The following is a 21,144-nucleotide window of genomic DNA, read 5'->3' as shown; positions in this document are numbered from 1 at the left end:
TCACTCATCCTTGTTCTCCCATTTATTAAATCTAAAGGTTGCACCCCTAGCATCTACGGGCTCTGTATGAGAGGGTGGTGGAGGGTGCAAAAATAGCCTAAAACCAAACCATGACTAAATGATGCTTCCTTAAACTAGAGTACTTTATCGGTTTGGTGTTAAGCTAAATCTCAACGTACTAACAAACAAAATGTAAAGAGAATACCTAGCAATTTTTTTTGGCAACTCACAAACAGATACGACAAGACATAGTGTAACGTTTATGTTAGAATATAATGATTACCTTTTGTTTATGAATATTTTGAATAACGACGACACCAGCCAGGGATTCTAATGTTCGCTGTTTCTTTACCTTAACAACATATGTATATGTTATCTACAAATTAATAAATTTGTTGTTTTTGCAAATACGTAAATAGAGGACATGATTTTGACGTTATCCTCTTAGAAATATTTTTTTCAATTTTTAAAATTTTAAAAAGACAATAGCCGATAAATTGATAAACATCCCTAAAAATTATATACAAAATTACACCTCCTGTTTATTAGTGGCTGAAATATTTGGACATTCAACTTAATAAACCATACAATCAAATTCAATAATAGTCTATTTAATTCATTATTAGCCAAAAAATAAGAAAACGCTATTACAAAACGTTATACCTTTGTACTAGATTTCTTATTGCTGTTTTGAAATTGGTCTCCCCTAGGCAGCCGGACAACGAATTTATCCATTTACATCAGTTTTACAGACACCAACCATTACACACATTTATACACAGGCGTCTGAAAAAAAATCATCAGATTTATCTAAAACTACATGTGTATGATTTAGGAGGAATAAAAGCAAACTGTGTAATGTAAAGAAAGGGGACAAGATTTTTGCATCATTTGCGTAATCTTATTATCTAGTACTTTTAAATACTATCAATATGTTATTCTCATTAATGGAAAAGAAATAATAACTGATGAAATGGTACATTTAGATCACGAGATCGATGCAATACTCAAATTAACCTTTTTTATGCAAATTTTATTTTCTTTGTTCATATTTTTTGCTATATTCCAACTTTAATTACATATTTATTATGACATAGAAAGTATTAAGTTTTGTAAACTAAAATAATTAAAAAATACTTAGTAAAATCTAAGTTTCAAATAAAGATGTGTTTAACTTAAATATTATGATTTACCTAGTGTGATGTAAAAATAAAAAGTAACTAAAAAATCATAAATTAAATTACACTTTAATAATATCTTAATTAAACTTCATCTACATATGGTGATGTAAAAATACGGTGATATCACAACAACAAAAAAAAAAGATTCCATTTACTTGTAAAATACTAAAAAACATAAGCTCAAAAATGGCTTTGTATAACAATCTATCTTAAAGCAGCTTTCACTACAAGATAATTTCTTTTTAAAAATCCACAAAGTAATTCATATTATATAAACAAGACTCGGCAGCCGCAGTCTCATGTGGATCTAAGAAAATTCGCAGCCACAACTGCGGATAACAAACAATCACATTACAATTAGATTTTAAGGCAATCTCTTATTAAAGCCGCCGAATTCCTAGACAATCCGGAGCGGTGCTGCACAAAAATGGCAGCTGCCAAGACTTGTTCATAGCCATTACATTCCAGAATAAAAATGGCTGACAACATAGTTTGAATCATTAAACAAAATGAATAAAATAGATCACAGTTACATGAGTCAATTCACAATATCTAGTAAACTAAAGGCAAGTTTTTTTCCCACAGAATTAATATAAATATAAATGTTACCTAGGTAATTATTATTAAATAATAAAAAAAAACTAACAATTACTAAAAAATAAGAATGCCGTTCAAAATAGTGTAAAAAAACAACAAAATAAATAAATATAAATAAAAAATAACAACCAATAATAAAACAAACTGAAACAAAAATGCCAAAACATAAAATTTACAATTGATAATTTCTTTCTCTAAATCATTTAAAGAAAGGAAAGGACAATAGCAGAAAAACTAATCCCCATAAGATGATTAATCTATCTTTCATAGCCCCCCCCCCCCTTTATCCCTGAGATAACCAGATGATTAGTAAGTTTCTCCCATGAGTAGAACAGTGAGTGCAGACCAGCCTGTAAAAGGTTTGCACCCCTGTCCCTCCCCAGTCTTGTCGTTGTACTGCTCCCATACATAACCGGTTCTGAACACCATCACATTTCTTATATGTTTAACATCAGCTTATACCAACAACGAAATTAATTTTTTTAAATCACGAAATCTATACCTGATTTTCAGATGTCGTTGAAGGGTAACACTTAGTAGAATTGACGACCTTTTTATCTGCCACCCAAATTATTTTTTAAAGATTTTTTTCGCTTGTTCGCTATACCTTATTCCTGGTTTAACATACGCCAAGCCTTTACTAAGCTACTTTGACTTAAATAGAAAAAATATAAATTATTATTATGAATTAAGTTTGAAAAGCAGCACTCAACAGTGCAGGGGTAATTACACGAAATCAATAGGTAAACACTAGATATACACTCTTGTAATAAAAGGTGGTCATTTTTTTCGCGTATTTTTCGTAAATTTGAGTGCAACCGTTTAGTCAACTACGCTTATTATATCAAACTGTTATTAATTATGAATAAATGTATATATATATATATGAAATTGTCATAATTAAAAACAGTTAGACCTAACAAGCGCATTTGATTAAACGGTTGCATACAACTTTATGAAAAACACGAAAAAAATTACCCCCATTCATTAACAAGTTTCTTAAAATTAAGGTTCAACTACATCCTTATGATGACGGAATAGACCTATGAATTTAAATAGTATTTTATTAGTTTTGCTTGATAAATGGATGCGTCATATTTTTTGGGAACAATAATATGGTTTTCAAAATACCTAGAAAAGCATTTATTTTGTAGGTTATTGGAATTACAAAAACCTAATGTAAATTAGTAAGAAATGTTATGCCTGTAATATTCTTTCATGACATTATTAATGACAGCTTCCCGAAGGACGGTATATACTTTTAGAGCTTGAGTCTTGTATGGTCCTTCCCTGAAAATAATATTACATACATATTCAATAGAGTGTATTTTATATGTATAGACTTATTTGCTGTAATCTATATCAACATACATAGAAATTATCATTTTTCAAACGGAGCGTTATCATTATTGGATGTTTTCAGCTCCTTATGTTTTTAAATGTTTTTGGTCGGTGGGAAAAAAATATAGCGTATGAAAAAACGTAAGAAAAATTATGTTTTAGTATATAGAAATGTGTTATCAGGTTCTTTTTCCTCTGTCAAAAAATCAACTTACCTATTAGCATAACCATGCAAAGCTCTAATGGTGAGGTAGTTAAGATTAATCCAGATAGGACCCCGCCAATATGGAGCGTCATGTTCTGTATTCCTCTTCATGTACAACGGTGCCGTTTTAGCCAGCGACCGCAGGCCGTACGGCGTAAATAATAAATCAGGATTCAGTAAATCCTCCAAAATTATTTCCAACTTTGGGTTGTCAGGTTCGAGGATTTGTAGCAGGAATGGAAATAATGAGACGTAACCGTAGGAATTAACAAATCCTAACTGAGGGTCGGATATGACAACACGTACTTTTTCTTTGTTGGCTTGGCTTGGATGGGAGCCAGGCACTGGCTTGGGACGCTGTAAGGATACATCATCTGAAAAAGATCAATCTAAGAAGAAACTATTTTTAAAGACAATCAAACAGGGGTGTATACTGTATATTTTTCCATAGTAGTTGAATTCCCCCCCCCCCCCCACACATCCCTCATTATTTCTTTCTCTGATTTAGTAGGTATTTAGTAAAAATGAGATAATGATTTAATTAATTTAAGTATTATCGTCTGCCATTGGTAAGTGGGTTAAATAGGGCTATACTTTAGTCCCTTAAAAAACACTGTATACCTGTATGAAGTCCCCAGTCCAGGAAAGCTTTATGGTTTTGGCTCCAATGTCTGTGTTCCAGGTACGCGTTGTTGTACAAAAATCTGGCCGTAGAATCAAACTTTTTGTAGTCTGACCGTCCCAATAGCTGACCTATCATATTAAATAATTATAAGGAAAAGAATGCGGTAAAAAAGCATAAATCAGATAATATACAGTTAACAAATACTGGACTGCTTTGATACTTATCTAATTAATTTTCTTAAAAACAAAGATTTTAAGTATGTCTTTTGTCCTTTGTTCATAATCATTGTTAAATCTGTACTAAATTATACAAAAAAGAACAGTTAATTCTTGTTGAAATCTAGATTTCATGTACATTTTTACATCTTATTCTTACTATAGAAAGTTTATGACTAAAAATGTGTAGTGTGTACCTATATCCGCCATAAGTCTCGAGGCCAGGGCCATCCAGCATCGAAGATCCAGGTGACGTTCGTCACGTGATGGATGCGAGGCCCGTGGATAATCATCCAATCCAGATGTTAAAGTTTTAGGGTTCAACTCACGGATTGCTGTTCCGTTACGGCCTCTCCACCTTTCAAACAAGAATTGAATAAATTACTAGAAAGTATAATATTACTTAAAGTTTAAAATACTAAAATAAGGGGGGGGGGGGGGAAGTTCTGCCACTTTCGCGTAAACAGTGTGCAGTGGACTAGGTATTGATTTTAGATTATAGGTTATTTAGGATAAAAGTTTACTTTTGGGTATTAGTTCACGTATATTTAATCATTTTTTGAATATGTCTCCAGGTTCAGGTGCAGCAGGCTGGAAGGTCGTTTCTGGACAGGTAAAAAAATTAAAATTTTTTTGTTTGAAGAGTTAGAGAGCAACTTATAAAACAAAATATGCTTCTTTTTGAATGTTATTAACATATCTGCAGAAAAAATTAAATTCGGCCTCCAGGTTCAGGTGCTGCAGGCCTCCAGGTACACTCTGGACAGGTAAAAATTAAGTTTTCTTATTTGAAGAGTTAGAGGTACACTTATTTAACCAAATATGCATCTTTATGGATGTTATCATCATATTTGCAGAAAAATTTAAAATCGGCCTCCAGGTTCAGGTGCTGCAGGCCTCCAGGTACACTCTGGACAGGTAAAAATTAAAATTTCTTATTTGAAGAGTTTGATGTACACTTATTTAACCAAATATGCATCTTTTTGGATGTTATTACCATATTTGAAGAAAAAATGACAATCGGCCTCCAGGTTCAGGTGCTGCAGGCCTTCAGGTACACTCTGGACAGGTAAAAATTAAAAACATTTATTTGAAGAGTTAGAGGTACACTTATTTAACCAAATATGCATCTTTTTGGATGTTATTACCATATTTGAAGAAAAAATGACAATCGGCCTCCAGGTTCAGGTGCTGCAGGCCTCCAGGTACACTCTGGACATGTAGAAATTAAAATTTCGTATTTGAAGAGTTAGAGGTACACTTATAAAACAAAATATGCATCTTTTTGGATGTTATTACCATATTTGAAGGTAAATTGACAATCGGCCTCCAGGTTTAGGTGCTGCAGGCCTCCAGGTACACTCTGGACAGGTAAAAATTTAAATTTCTTATTTAAAGAGTTAGAGATACACTTATTAAACCAAATATGCAACTTATTGGATGTTATTACCATATTTGAAGGTAAATTGACAATCGGCCTCCAGGTTCAGGTGCTGCAGGCCTCCAGGTACACTCTGGACAGGCAGTTATAATATTTTTTGATACTTTTTGATTTGGACACTTTACCTGGATCCTGGTGACCACTGGTGACTGCTTGTGGCCGCTGGCAAGGTAAATTCCAATAAAGGTAATATTTGATATTTGGTAGAAGAATCCACTGTGAGGGAAGATTGACTTTTATAGAAATAAACAGGTTGAGTTACGAGACTGGACATAAAGTTAAAGCTCAGATTGATTTTAATGATTTAAATGTAATATCTTGTATTTTGAATCTTAGCTTGAGGAATTTTCATTTGCTCATGATTTAAAATTATTTTCTTTAGGTCTGTTTACACAATTCTTATCATTTTTATGCATGCATACAAGTGAATGGGTAAGTACTAACTTTATCAATTTCTTATCAATATATTTGCATTTACAGGCAATCTGGGTATTCATGGTTAATTTTTTCTTTAAGTTGAGGGTAATACTATTTCTTTAACATACAAATTAAATGAATTTTCCTCAATACTCCACGATTCTGATATAAATAATACAGGACATAATATATCTGTCCATAAGATTGGCAATAGATTTTATGTAAATGATGATAGTCGTCCAATCTATGAGGTAGATGTTGATTATATTGAAAAACATGTAGTTTTACTTGTTGTTGAAAAAAATGAAGTACTTTTTGAAATAGATGATTTGTTAGAGATAGTGAATCAGGATTGAATTGCTCTTCCCTATATACTAACTTTACATTCTCTTGGTAATGAATAAGTATGATTTGACAATTTTTATTCATATATTCTAAATATAAAGTATTAAGATAAATAAATCTAGTCTGTTGATTAAGCAGTATTTTGTTATATAATGTATTTGTATGATTTGACAAGTTTTTTTTATATTCTAAATACAAAGTATTAAGATACAAAAATCTAGTCTTCTAGTTAAGCAGTATTTTATTAAATAATGTATTTCTTTTTGATAATGTAAGTTGTACATATTTAAAAAAAGATAATTTGATCTGTAAAATATTTTTTTCAGAGTTCTAAAATGAAGAAAAATTTATTGTTCACTGGAAATAAGTAAATGACGAAAGTTATGTGAATATTATTTAGGATAACATTGCAAATTTTATGCTCTAATTTTTTATATAAAGTTTCTTTTCTATTTCTACATAGTATACCTTTCTTTTAAATAAAAGATTACACATTTGATTTACCTGTCCAGCAGGCTCTTGGAGGCCGCCTACAGCCTGTCTGGAGCCTTAAATGCTATATTATACTAAATTATTATAATTTAGCCATTTTCTTTTTAGAAACCATTCCTATAAATTCAAAAATAACCATTTAGGATTTTTTAACTGGCTACCAACAACCAGCAGTCAACAGGATCCAGGTAAGGTTTCCAAATTAAAAAGTATTAAAAAATATTTTATCTGCCTGTCCAGAGTTGACCTGGAGGCCTCCAGTACCTGAACCTGGAGGCTGATTGTCAATTTATCTTCAAATATGATAATAACATCCAAAAACACGCATATTTGGATTAATAAGTGTACCTCTAACTCTTCAAATAAGAAATTTTAATTTTTACCTGTCCAGAGTGTACCTGGAGGCATGCAGCACCTGAAACTAGAGTCCAATTTGATTTTTTTCTGTAAATATGATAATAACATCCAAAAAGATGCATATTTGGTTTTATAAGTGTACCTGTAACCCTTTAAATAATTTTTTTTAATTTTTACCTGTCTAGAATGGATCTGGAGGCCTGCAGCACCTGTACCTGGAGGCCGAATATCAATTTACCTTCAAATATGATAATAACATCCAAAAATACGCATATTTGGTTTAATAAGTTTACCTCTAACTCTTTAAATATTTTTTTAAAATTTTTACCTGTCCAGAATGTACCTGGAGGCCTGCAGCACCTGAACCTGGAGGCCGATTGTCAATTTACCTTCAAATATGGTAATAACATCCAAAAAGATGCATATTTTGTTTTATAAGTGTACCTCTAACTCTTCAAATAAGAAATTTTGATTTTTACCTGTCCAGAGTGTACCTGGAGGCCTGCAGCACCTGAACCTGGAGGCCGATTTTAAATTTTTCTGCAAATATGATGATAACATCCATAAAGATGCATATTTGGTTAAATAAGTGTACCTCTAACTCTTCAAATAAGAAAACTTAATTTTTACCTGTCCAGAGTGTACCTGGAGGCCTGCAGCACCTGAACCTGGAGGCCGATTGTCATTTTTTCTTCTAATATGGTAATAACATTCAAAAAGATGCATATTTGGTTTAATAAGTGTACCTCTAACTCTTCAAATAATTTTTTACAATTTTTACCTGTCCAGAGTGTACCTGGAGGCCTACAGCACCTGAACCTGGAGGCCGAATTTAATTTTTTCTGCAGATATGTTAATAACATTTAAAAAGAAGCATATTTTGTTTTATAAGTTGCTCTCTAACTCTTCAAAAAAAAATTTTTGAATTTTTTTACCTGTCCAGAAACGACCTTCCAGCCTGCAGCACCTGAACCTGGAGACCTATTCAAAAAATGATTAAATATACGTGAACTAATACCCAAAAGTAAACTTTTATCCTAAATAACCTATAATCTAAAATCAATACCTAGTCCACTGCACACTGTTTACGCGAAAGTGGCAGAACTTCCCCCCCCCCCCTTAAATATATAAAGATGAAAAAAATTAAACGTAGTAGGTAACTTTTCATTTTTATGTTAGTATGGCAGACTTTGTTTCACTCAAACATTAAACGCAGGTAATTTTCTAAACATTACCTTATTGAGAAACCCACATTCTCATTTGAAAATAGTAGGGGGGCAGTTGAAGGTTTTCCTTCATGTGTTTAGTAAAGTCAAGTTATATTAGGTACTGGTTATACCAATTTTAAATAGGAGGCTGGGGGGAGTGAGGCAGTGCTCAATAGGCACTTAGAGGGAACGAACTGAATATCTTACCTATAAGTTCCTCTGAGTTCTCCAACTTGAGTGGTATTAAACCAAGAATACCAAGTGACAAGCCTGGGCCACATTCGGCTTAGATAACCAGTCCACCAATCTGTCATACCATTCTAAAAAATATTTTTTTTTTAATTGAAACTCCACTGGTAGAGGTAGGCATGATTTTAATCAAGTAATGTTTGTTTCATATACAACTCAGCATATACCAACAACGAAATTAATTCGGAAAAAAACGAAACCTAAACGTGATCTACACATTAAAGAATTTATCTGCCTCCCAAATATTATTTTAGATTTATTTCGCTTGTTGGCTTAATCTTATTTTGGCATACAACTAAAGAATGTCTTATTGATCTACTTCTAAAAGGGGGGGGGGGGGGGGGGCGAAAGTGACACTTTTTGAAACCAAAACTAAAAGTCAACCAAGGAACTCAACTAAAAAAAGAGTTACAGGTCTGAGATTTTGCATAGCAGTTGCTTTATAGGGGTACAATATGGAACTGTGAAGAAACAGCGGCGCAACCGCCGAAAACCGCCGTTTCCCGCCGAATTTTTTTTGGCCTTTTCTCGGCGGTTTTCGGCGGTTGCGCCGCCGTTTCTTCACAGTTCCATATTGTACCCCTATAAAGCAACTGCCATGCAAAATGTCCTTTGACCTTTAGTTTTGGTTTCAAAAAGTGTCACTTTCGCCCCCCCCCCCCCTTTAAAGAACCTGAAGATCATGAACAATGCTGTGTAAAGTGAGAAGCAAGGTTGGAGGGTTGGCATTTCTATTCTCCTGAACAACAAATTCTGCTGGCACTTTAGCTCTCGCCTCTTTACCTGTAATATAAAATTATTTTTTTTTGTTGACAAAACCTTTTTTTTTAGATATCAACATGTTATAGAATCATAGATGGACTGTAAAGGATTGATAATAGTGTAATAAAAAAGAATCATATTAAATAGATACGACAATTCTGACATGTTACCCACATTCAATGTATAAAAAGTTTAAAGTATCAGTTAACATATCCCCTCTTCCATGTTCTAAAATGCTTACCTAAAATTTGTTCTCTAGGTATCCATCCTTCAGAATTGAGCAGATCCATCCAATGCGCCAGGATGTCAGCAGAGATCTCTTTATCCCATTTGGATATCAACAAATTGTGGAATCCCTCGTCCCATAAGAAGCCCCTGACGTTCAATAATGTGTAAATTAAAACATCTTGATTTTTTGAAAACAGCTTTTACATTTTTTATTGGACATGAGAGGGAATCACAAATCATAATGTTAACCTCCCCTTTTATTGCCTAAAACCAGCGAAGACCAAGTTAGGCCTTACTTAAATTGTAAACAAGCATTTTTAATATCTTAAAGAATGTGTAATAAAATCTATTTCTAATGATTTTCTATCGATTATTTGTGTAGGAAAAATACATATTTCTTTGTATCGTTGGTAAACTTTCATGACTATTAATATCTTAATTTTTCTATTATTACAATAGGTATTAAAAAATTTTTTATTCCTATTTAATAACTTGATAAAATAAAATCTGTATCATATTTTTGATTAGGTAGGTACCTACCCAGTTTTATAAAAATGGCTTAAAATCTTTTGGGTACTTGAACTAAATCTTGATTGATTCGTGCAAACCTTTCCACCAATAATTTACAAATGAAATATTGTCTTATCACTTAAGATCCCTGACAAAAAAAACGCTAAATTGTAAAGGACAGAACAAGATGTTTAACGTTAAGTCTAATAAAAATACTTAGCATTATCCTGAAAGTGCCTAGTCGAGCACAGAAATCGCCCTAGGAAACTTTTAATCTTTAATTTGCCACATTCCTAGGGAAGAAAGATCTAGATGGGACACCAGTGTAAAGTGGAGCATCCCAATAAGGCACAGGTTGACGATTGTATCTAAAATTAAAAATTCATATTATTTTGTTGAATATCCTATGGACTAGGTAAGTAGTTAAGTATTTATTATTATTTTTTACCCGTTTATCATAGACATTTACGTATTAATATTAAAATACATTTTCTATAATTGTTTTTTACATCATTACAGTCCTTATTTTATCTGTATTAAATCAACATCTAATTTGTATTACCTTGATTTAACTAAGCTGGCCCCATAGAAGTATCCAATACCACCGACCATATTACTCATAGCAGACTGGGCAAAATTAATGGCACTTTCATTAAATCCTTTTCCAGATAGATGGAAGGTCTGTCAATAATGCATGTCAAATATTTCAAACTTATTTTAACTAGGTAGGTTTTATGCATAAAAAATGTAATTGGGCTTGTGTTTTTATATATTAAGATTTTATACAGCTAAACCAAAAAAACAATTATAAGGCAAATCTTAGTCCTGGTCATGTTTAATGCCATTGATTTCATAAAAAGTTTATGTCAAACTTAGCCTTTAAATATTTTTTTTGAAGGGTGTTATGGATGGCTAGAGACTGCCTGCCCTTTCCCACTTTAAGTTTCTAGTGTGGTGTGGCAAAGGATTTAATATTTTTAAAAATACATCATCCTAGTCAGTTTCTTCATTTAGAGAGAATAAATCATGAATATTATCAAAATAGTTGACAACACTCCTGTTCGAATCTGAGGTCAAATTTAGCCTGCCAATCTTTGAGAGCTCTTGTATACTGATAATCAACTAAGCTTTCTTCTCTGTTTAAGTTACTGTCACTCTCAAATGCAATGTCTAGCTCAGTGGCACCCTACAAGAAAAGCAATGAGAAATAACCTTAAGAAACATGAATAGAATAGTAAAAAAATTCAAATTACGATACAAGTTGGGGTTGGACAATTAATCGCCTTTGGCCCCTTGCAGCTAACAAAACTGTTAAATAACCAGGCATTCTCCACACAATTCTTGAATAAACAGATTTTTATCCAAATTTGATTTTCAATGTTTGAAAGATCGATCTCAAATTTATGCGAACATTAGACTTTAAAAATGTGTTTTACGTTTAAACTTAAAAAAGTGATTAAGATACTGTAGGTTAAGATATATAAGTTTTCCGGAATTTTAAAGTTAGGGGGAGATTTGAAATCTGCATCATATTTTGAGGATTTTTTATAAAATTCGTTTTTTCTATAATTCTTTATCTAAAAGCGGAAATGCAATTTAAGTTAATTAATTTTGACATCTGTGATTGGTGGATTTAAAAAATCTGCTCTCTGATTGGATGGCGTACATCATTCAACCAAATAGAGCGCAAGTAGTTTAAAATCCACCTATCCTATTGGTCAAAATAAATTAACTTAAAATGCATTTCTGCTTTTAGATAAAGAATTATACAAAAAACGAATTTTATAAAAAATCCTTAAAATTTGATGCAGATTTCAAATCTCCCCCTAACATTAAAATTCCGAAAACTTATATATCTTACTGTAGGTAGAGAATATTTTTCCTTACCTTCATATTTAGTTGGAAGATAATAAAATTTGGTTTGTTTGTATGACGACTCCTTCCCGAGTCCAAACCTGAAAAAAAGCGTTTTAGAGAATATTTAGACTAAAAATGTTATCCTATTATATAAAGTAGTAAGCTTTTTTTTGTCTGTAGCAAAGGATCTAGCTAATTGCTATCCTTCATTTTAAAAATATATAACTCAATTTGAACCAAAATTAACAGAATAACGAGTTTTTGTTTTATTTCGTGTTTCTGGGCACTTAGTGCCCTAGGAAAAATTATTTTCTACCCTAAAATTGAACGTAGAAGGTCAATTTCCCCCTATTCCCATTTCCTCAAATTGTCCAAAGAGGCCTCTGGGCGTAGCAGCTAGTTTAATATAATATAAATTTACATTCATGCATATTGAAGTATAAAGATACTACCGGCTATGCCCCCTAGAGGCATCTAGTGGCCTTTAAATGTTTTTTTTTATTTGAAATATCTAATTTGAGAAATAACTTGTCTATGTTATCAATTGTTAAATTCATGCGTCTAAGCAGCTCGACTACGCTAGTGAGACTACGCTAGCGACACTATGCGGTGGAAATATTTCAATTTTATTGTGATTTCTCTTGGGAGGGTGGTGGTACCTTCCTCCAAAATAGTTAAAAACCTTGCCGGGACATATGACAATCTACCCTGTTAAGAAAACCCAATCGGTTCAGCGGTTAGCGAGATCCTTCAGTACAGACACACAGATACACAGACACACAGACATCCTGTTTCTTTAGTATAAGGATTGAAAAATACTAGAAAAACACACAAAGCGTTTCCTTTAACGAAAAAAAGAAGGCATTTAGAACTTTTAAATAGAGACAGTTGGTTTGAGTAGTGTAACTTTGCCTCATACCCTGGTTATTTCACCCATTAGTCTAGCGCTTTAAAAGGTGATAAAGTATAAGCTTATGGCCATACAAGGTTTTTTTTATTCCGGATTTAGTCGTAATTGTCAGAAATTAGGACTCATATACACATTAGGAGATTATAAATAATAATTTATTGGCCAATCGTGATTGCGTTGGAAAATCGATAAAAAGGGAACTATCCACGAACGAGAGCAAGTGATTCTAAGCACCTTCCAGCATTGATCCATAGTATTTTTTAAAGTGAATATACTAGATTTATGTTTAATATTTGGTTTATCAACTAAAAAGTTGGGTTTTACCATGTTTTCATATAAAAAACTTTTAAATGTAAATCGTTTTTTTTTATGCAATATCATCAAATGCTTTGTTGAGTTCAAAGGACAAAATATAATAACACGGCAGAAAAGCATTAAATGCTATAAATTGCAAAAGTATTTTAATTGAACTGTTTACAATATTACAAGTTACCAACCCTTTTTCTAAATATACATTTTTAGTCAAAATAATATACTTTTGTGTCAAAGCTTTTAAAAACAGTTTGAAGTTTGAACTCATCAAAACATTTGATGATATTGCACCAAAAAATGCTTTACTTTTCAAAGTTTTTTTCATATAAAAACATGGTGAAACCCAACTTTTTAGTCGATAAACCAAATATTTAACATAAACCTAGTATATTCACTAAAAAAATACTATGGATCAATGCTGGAAGGTGCTTAGAATCACTTGCTCTCGTTCGTGGATAGTTCCCTTTAAGGATTGGACCTACCTACAATGCGACCATTGAATAGCCTAAGACTGCTAAGCACAGCATCTGTCAAAGTTTCCAATCCAGGTACAACTGTTACTAGATGGTGCGCACTGCTTACAGCACCACGATTAACCTTAATACAAAGTATTTCATTACATGGATCTAAAGGGATAAGACAGTGGACGATAAATAGATGTACATTGTACATCCCCAATGACGATAAACAAAATTAGCTCTTCTGTCAATTAAAAAGAGTGGTTGAAACGTTTAAACACTAAACTTCATGAACAAACCAATCAAAATTCATTAAAAGTTTCCAAAGTTGTTAAACCAACGAATAGAAAACGTTATTTTAAAACTTTGTGGACTAGTGTAATAAACAGTCCAATGTCCCCTCCATTTATGATATCATTATCGTTAATTTCAAAAAATTTCAAAATTGAAAAAAAATATTTCTAAGAGGATAACGCCCAATTTATAAAGTGTATGTAATAAAAATCTACCTTCCACCATAATCTCCAAGAGCCAAGACTAGGCGAGTTACCTCTTATCTCCGACAAGCTGCCGTCATCTGCATAAACCGGCAACAATTTAGAATCCCCGGTGTCAACAGTCCCGCCACGTGCATCACTCCCCACACCCCCATCCAGTGCTACATAGTACAGGAGACCAATTTCCATATCATCAGCACTGCTACTACTCTTCTTGCTGCTCTGCAACGGCTTGACGTCAATCCGGTTGGACCAATCCCCGCCAAATGTGCCGCCCGGCGTTTTTACAAAGCTCGTTGTGATGTTGACGGAGCGATCAATGATTGTCTGGATGCCAAAGTTGACGCCGTCGTGTTTGTTCCACCCAAATTGTTTAAGGTTGTCGCCCTGATTGTAATAAAAAGCTTTATAAAAGAGTGAATATGATAGAAGATACAAAACAAGATAAAAATTCATTTAAAAAAAAACACATACTTTCAAAGGTTAGGTACACTTTAAAATTGTTAATTGGTCAAATTTAATATTTAGTTTGCAAAAATACAAGTTTCTTTAATCTTATTAAATCAACAAAATTTATTATCATGTAAAAGCCCTCCGTTCCTGTTCACACCAATGTCTGAGTGCAAGGCCATTCTGTTGAATATGCTGGGGCAGAAACCACATCAACCCTGTGTTCATATCCTTGAATTAAATAGAGAAAATAATCACATAAAAATATATCTAAACAGACCTATGTTAGCAAAGCCAAATTCCTACACCTTATGTTATTAGCCTACATTAGATAGGAGATGTGAGATGCGGGGATGGGAGACCAGGTACGTGCACGCCGTCTATCCTGCACCGTGCATCAATGACCCTAGGAGCTTCACCAGAAGAGTCCTACTGTGCTGGAAAGGTCCCAGGGTAGATGCCAGACTTAATTCTGGTCACTTCCCCCAGTCCAGGGGGTTTGGGTGGGGCTAACAATCCTTCCCTAGAAAAAACCTGCTTATGTTCAACCCGCACAGATAGGAGATGTAGCGCATCCGCTCGTCGTCGGGGACACAAATCTTTAAAATAACTATCTTGTTAATCACAGTTGTAAAAAATGAAGGAAATATGAATGAATAAACTGAAAAAGGGTTAGTAAAACCAATTGCAATTTAGTATATATATATTACTGGCTCCTGTAATTATTTTCTTAAATAGGTACTTATTTTCTTCAATAGGTACTTATTTTCTTCAATAGGTACCTATTTACCTATCGAGTCTCAACTTGTAACACAATGAACAGGGGTGTATAATGTATATTCTGCACAAGATTCAATTTTTTCCCCTGCTGCAAAGTTTTTTTATTTTTTTTCCTTCCTAGTTTTTTTCCAGCAAGGAAGGAAATAAAATGGAAAATATTTTCAAATTTCTTTATTTTATTTATTATCCCCCCTCCCACATATTCTGTTAGTTTTTTTCACCAAAAAGGTGAGAAAAATGGAAAAAATGCTTTCATTTCTCTTAATTTTTACATATTTTCCCCCAACCACAGCAGGGTCAAATTTGAAAATATACACCCCTGTACCCTAACAAACTTGTTAAAGGCACTTCTTTGAACTATCCCTTAAAAGTAGAACTGACCTTGGGAGCTCTGGTTTTCATGCCAAAATAAACGCCAGGTCTGTATGAGCCCCAGAATCTGTCAGGCAAATCCAACCCATGTTCTCTCACAGCTCGAGGATAATTCAAGGGTGTGTTAACTCGGGTTTCTAAGTAACCCTGCAATTTTAGCTGTCATCTTATAGCCTACAGATTTTAGTTTAGAATAAAAAAATTGTGGGGAGGAGGGGTCATTTTATTTAGGTTTGTGGTCATAGTACCCTCCCCCAAAATAGTTATAAATCTTCCCAGGACCTATGAGGAGCTACACTGTAAATGAGAACCATAACGGTTAGCTATATTCTCCATTGCACACAGATCTTGTTACTTGTATACAAGGATATAAAATGAAAGCTTTTATTTAAATTAAGATGACAATTTCCTGATAAACAAAATATAGAACACCTATGACACATCCCAAACCAGCAAATAAATATAATTTTCCAGTTGATGTTTCACCTTCGTCTCTCTGAGTTTGTTAACATATTCTTATTCGTAAAATAAAACAAAAGTCTTATTTATATCAAGCAAATGATTTAAGTTTAGTATAGCATTAAAATTCTGGAAATAGTCAAGGGGGGGGGGGGGGGAGTTTTGATACATTTGCGTAAACCTGGTGTATAAGCTTTATCTTTGGACTGAGAGGATAGGTTATTAAAGATAAAACCATTCTTATATGATAAACTTCCCGCAGTTTTAAGATTTTTTGGATAGGCCTCAAGGTGGTCTCTGTTCAAGTAAAAATTAAAAATCTAATTTTTTTTTGAAGAGTTAGAGGTCAACTTATAAAACAAAATGCATCTTTTAGAATGTTATTCACATATTTGAAGAATAAACATACCTACCTATTTTGTTTCATAAGCTGACATCTAACTCTTAAAACAATTTATTTTTTCATTTTTACCTGTACAGAGACCACCTGGAGGCCTGGAGCTCCGGAACCTGGAGGCCTATCCAAAAAAAATTAAAACTGCGCGAAGTTCATCATATAAGAATGATCTTATCTTTAATAACCTATCCTCTCAGTTCAAAGATAAATCCTGTACACTAGGTTTACGCAAATGTGTCAAAACTCCCCCCCCCCCCTTAAACTTGGGTTTAACTTTAGTTTAAAAATTGTATAATGCTTTTCATGGAACTTAATCTTTTATTGACAAATATATTCTGTTTTTTTTTTATTATTATTCAAAGAGAAAGAATATGCCTTTTCCTTTTTACTAGTGGATGGATATTTGATATCTCCTTTTCCCGCCTGCTCTTTCTCAGCCTTTCTCTGGCGAGTACGCACCATACTGTAGATTCCTGTAATAAATGGGTATGAAACATAACAACAATTACGATAGGTACCTTGTGTTTAATGTTTAGGTAGGTATTTTCATGAAATAAAAAGGGAAATTTAATAAACTTCCACCCTTGTATTAACAAGAGAAATCTTCATTTAAAGAAGAAAAAACCCATAAAAATTGTTGAAACTTTTTTTCCTAAAATTATTCATTTAAAATGCTTTTTATACCTACCTATACTTTATTCAAAGTACAAACAATGTACCCAGAATATTTTGTATTCAAAGTTATACCCAAAAGACCCTGTTATTTTTGAAAATCAAGAAAATGAATGGCTAGGATAATTTCTTAGGCAGGACACAGAAAGCGGATAAATAAGTTTTGGATTTCGCGGTTTACGAGATCTTACATAAACACTCACACATCCAACTACTTTGTAAATAGAATACATTAAGAAGATAAACCTGTGGCTAAGACAACTGTTCCTCGAAGCATATGGTCATTGAATTATTTTACTTAATATATGTTGCACTTTTTCTTTGATTGTTGTAAATTTTTATTTTGTTTTGTCACAAATCTTCACCAGTTTGATCTAATTTTAAGATTCAAACATGTTGAAATATTTTTAAGCTTTCTTTCAGAAAAGTTGAATCTCACTTTAAGTTTATTTTTCTATCTTCATAAAAGTTAGCTACATTTTAGATACTAAGCTAGATAGGTATGTATTTTCACTGTAATGTTGTAACTTGTTTGAAAAAGACAAAGTGCTTCTATAATATACGACAAAACATTTCTTTTAATCTGAAATAGGGTAAAAAGTAGATTTGGTAGGTATATCATATAGGTATATGAGTATAAAAATAGAATTTTTTCAGGTACTTTAAATGATTTCAATTTGAAATAACTAGGTACAAAGTACATAAGCGTAATATGGGTATAAATATTAGAATTACAAAACGTTCTTAGCACTGGTTTACTCTAGAACAAGGATGACAACATTTCATGAAGCATAGTCACAAAGTAGGTATTTGGTTACTTTACCACATTTTCATATTCTCATTATCCTCTAGGAAGAATCTATCATCCAAGTCTTCCGAAAGTATCCTATCCATATTAAGATCATAATCACCAGTAATGGCAACTCTCTCCATAAACTCTTCCAGCGTCATCTTGTCAGGTGTATCAAATATTGGCATTGTTGTCTCATTAATATCATCCTTTTCATTTTCCAGGGCGGCTTCTAGGTTTTGCTGTGCTGATAAGTTTAGCATAGTCTTGCCCGGTTGTGGAGTCAAGTAGCTGGTACTCTTGCATCTACCAGGTCCAACTGGAGTATGGTTGCCAACAACAGGACTTGTGCGAGGACTTATTACTTGAACAACTTGGTCCCAAATTTGATTCAAAGATTTGACACCAGGAGGCGATTCAGCATTTGTTTGTTGTTTTTCCTCAGAATTGTTAGGGTTTGTGAATATCGTCTGTGGATTTTCACTTCCACTGATACCTAAAATTAGAAATATATTACCTATAAAGTAATTTCTCATACTTATTGAAATAAAGGTACCAGCAATGCAATATTATTACGGGCTGCTTCCAAAGGCCCATGAAAACTTGGTCTAATAATACTTAAGAGATTAATGGCAATGATGATGTACAGATTAAAGTTAAATAATTTCCATTTACCTTTGTCAATGTTCATTAGAATCTTCCTGTACTTCTTGATTTTGTCAGCAGTGCAACTTGGACTTGTGCCAGAGGCTGCACCTCCTTCGCTGGAAAACACAGTAGACCCTTTGGAATATTCCAGCTCAGATGTTAAAGAATCGTCCTTGTTTATTGAGGATTTGTTGATTTGTATCACCGGAAGCTGGTCAGTTCTCATGGTGCTACAAAGCGCAGGTCTGAAATCCTCAACAGATACAGCAGCCTTTGAATCATGACCAACACTTGTGGCGACTTGTTTATCAACTGATTTATCCGTGTCACTTTCAGTTTCAGCTAAAGATAGTCTCTGAAGGTTTCTTTCTAGAGTAGCTTTCAGTAGAGGACTGTTTTCAGGAGTTATCTTTCGGGATATCTTGAAGGTAGAAGGACTGCTGTCTGGCGTTATTTTTCTATACATGTTCAGGCCAGCAGGACTGTCAGCGGATGAAGTAACAGGGATATGTCCAGGAACTTTAAGATTTGCTCTGCTTGAATTCGTATCTACTACTGATCCACCATTGGCTGGAGACATGAGCTTTAGTCTCGATATTACATCAGGTGTTCTATGACACATTCGTGTGTCCTCCTTGCTGGATTTGCCTTGATTCAGACTGTCCCTGGGTGTCGGAGGAAGTAAGACAAGATCTGGGGTTACCGAACCTCCCCGCTCTGATCCTCCAAACACAATCTTCCAATCTATTTGATAAGAGAGGTTGGAGAGTTCTTCTACTTTAACAGAGAGATCTTCATGAAATAACTCTAAAGAGTTCTTTAGCTCCTTCAGCTGTTTTGACTTTACCAACAGTTTTGCTATTGTCTCTTTCAATTCCTTTAACCAGGGATATAAAGATAAGTAGATATACCAACAAAAGTAATGAACATAATTTAAATAGCGGCTAATAAATATCTTTTAATGCACGTATTTTACATTTATTTACAAGAATTTTATTTCTAATAATATCAGTTAAAATTAGACTTTTTTTTGGTTTATTTGGATATGTTAGTTTTATGTAATAATGTTTGAAAACTTAAATATAATTGATAAAAGACAAAAAGCTTTTTATTTACTTTTTACTTAAAGGCATACCTAAATAAATGAGGAAATAGTTTATTTCCTGACCTTGTCTTTAAAAAAATCATAAATAAATGGAAAACTAGACCTATTGACTTATCCTTATAAACCTGCCTTTAGTGGAAGATCTGCCACAATATCTGGAAGATTTTGATCCCTGACTTTTAGGTTAGCAGCTAATCCTTTCTGTAGAAGATTTTCCATAGTTGACAGCAGGTCAGTGACGTTCACCAACTCTGGCGGTATTGCAGTAAAATCTACTGAAGGTTTTTCCCTCGATTGATCAGTTGTATTCATAATATCTTCAGCTAGCTCACAACTAAGTTCAGTCTTCTCTTTCATAATAATAATTTTCTGTCTAAGATTGACGAATTCTTGTTTATATTGTTCTTTAAGTTCATCATATGGTACAATCGGATTTTTAAGACTGTTTTCTTGGATGCTTTTCTTCTTTGCTTCTAATTCCTTCTCTATGTTTGTTTTCCTGGCCTTCATTTCAAACACCTTTTTAGAAATATTTTGAGCCACTGTTTCGCCACTTTCAATTGTTTCCTTTATGTGGGCTTCTGAGTTTACAGAACTTTTAATATTAGCTTCTGTTTGAAGAATAATTTGTTTCATCCATTTTCTCTGCATCTCTTTGTCCTTGGTAACTGCGCGTTTTAGAAAGAAAATATCTTTTCGTGCCAACAATATATTTTGAACATGTGTGATAAACTTACTGAAAAAATCTATAAACTTTCTGCCTCCTGGCGAAAGTAGAAGAGATGGATTAAGATGAGGGCACTGCGCAGGATTTGCTCTGTGTAACTCTTTCATCCATGTAGCCACCTTCTTTCTAAACTCAGCCTCCTGTTTCTTATCCAGAGCTGGATAACAATTCTTGAACTCGTTCTTGGCTCTTTCACCATCGAGCTCAGAGAGCAAGAAAAACATGACCTGCTGGAAACCTTTGTGATTTGAAGTTTCAAACATCAACTCCTCACTTGGCTGCTGTGGGTCGTCATTCTTGAATCCCATTAATCGAAGGTTTTGACCAAGTATTCGACTATCAAACATTGTGTAATCTGAAAAATTAAAACATAGAACAGGGTTAATTTATTACTAAAATTATATTTAGGCACCTAAACGTACTACATGACAAATAATGTTTTTTTTCTTCTCAGTTTACATTATTACATAAAAACAAAATATACTTAAGCCACACTTAGTTAAGTATCCTTTAAATGTATCTAAATCAGTATCTCTT

The 21,144-nt window shown here is 33.2% G+C and overlaps 2 protein-coding genes across 2 annotated transcripts; both read right to left on the bottom strand.

Moving 5' to 3' along the window:
- Window positions 1-785: 785 nt before the first annotated feature.
- Window positions 786-17,722, bottom strand: GCS1 (mannosyl-oligosaccharide glucosidase). Its single transcript, XM_080170190.1, has 19 exons — window positions 17,584-17,722; window positions 17,049-17,138; window positions 16,222-16,307; window positions 15,819-15,959; window positions 14,811-14,888; window positions 14,220-14,597; window positions 13,735-13,849; window positions 12,061-12,128; window positions 11,235-11,359; window positions 10,736-10,858; window positions 10,470-10,541; window positions 9,677-9,813; window positions 9,347-9,456; window positions 8,632-8,744; window positions 4,362-4,522; window positions 3,946-4,077; window positions 3,335-3,698; window positions 2,982-3,068; window positions 786-2,196 (listed from the first exon to the last, which is right to left on the bottom strand). Exons 1-19 carry the CDS (start codon window positions 17,612-17,614, stop codon window positions 2,085-2,087), a joined length of 2,523 nt encoding a protein of 840 aa, XP_080026316.1. The 5' UTR covers window positions 17,615-17,722; the 3' UTR covers window positions 786-2,084.
- A 187-nt stretch (window positions 17,723-17,909) lies between these two features.
- Window positions 17,910-21,144, bottom strand: dgt6 (dim gamma-tubulin 6). Its single transcript, XM_080170191.1, has 3 exons — window positions 20,010-21,144; window positions 18,803-19,652; window positions 17,910-18,623 (listed from the first exon to the last, which is right to left on the bottom strand). Exons 1-3 carry the CDS (start codon window positions 20,952-20,954, stop codon window positions 18,157-18,159), a joined length of 2,262 nt encoding a protein of 753 aa, XP_080026317.1. The 5' UTR covers window positions 20,955-21,144; the 3' UTR covers window positions 17,910-18,156.

The sequence above is a fragment of the Acartia tonsa genome, chromosome 8 (assembly GCF_053477335.1).
Source record: "Acartia tonsa isolate MP-2025a chromosome 8, ASM5347733v1, whole genome shotgun sequence".
In the NCBI taxonomy this organism is placed as follows: Eukaryota; Metazoa; Arthropoda; class Copepoda; order Calanoida; family Acartiidae; genus Acartia; species Acartia tonsa.
Note: the sequence above shows the minus strand (reverse complement) of the source record. Positions and strands in the feature narration are given on the sequence as shown.

Bases quoted from the DNA above. Each gene is read 5' to 3' on its own strand.
- GCS1 (XM_080170190.1), bottom strand. From the start codon at position 17,614: ATGCTTCGAGGAACAGTTGTCTTAGCCACAG. The intron at 14,889-15,818 runs GTCAGTTCTACT...ATTTAATTCAAG, and splicing joins TGAAAACCAGAGCTCCCAAG to GATATGAACACAGGGTTGAT. The intron at 10,542-10,735 runs GTAATACAAATT...TTTTAATTTTAG, and splicing joins GCCAGCTTAGTTAAATCAAG to ATACAATCGTCAACCTGTGC.
- dgt6 (XM_080170191.1), bottom strand. From the start codon at position 20,954: ATGTTTGATAGTCGAATACTTGGTCAAAACCTTCGATTAATGGGATTC. The intron at 19,653-20,009 runs GCAGGTTTATAA...CCCTGGTTAAAG, and splicing joins TGGCAGATCTTCCACTAAAG to GAATTGAAAGAGACAATAGC. The intron at 18,624-18,802 runs GTAAATGGAAAT...TTCTAATTTTAG, and splicing joins TCTAATGAACATTGACAAAG to GTATCAGTGGAAGTGAAAAT.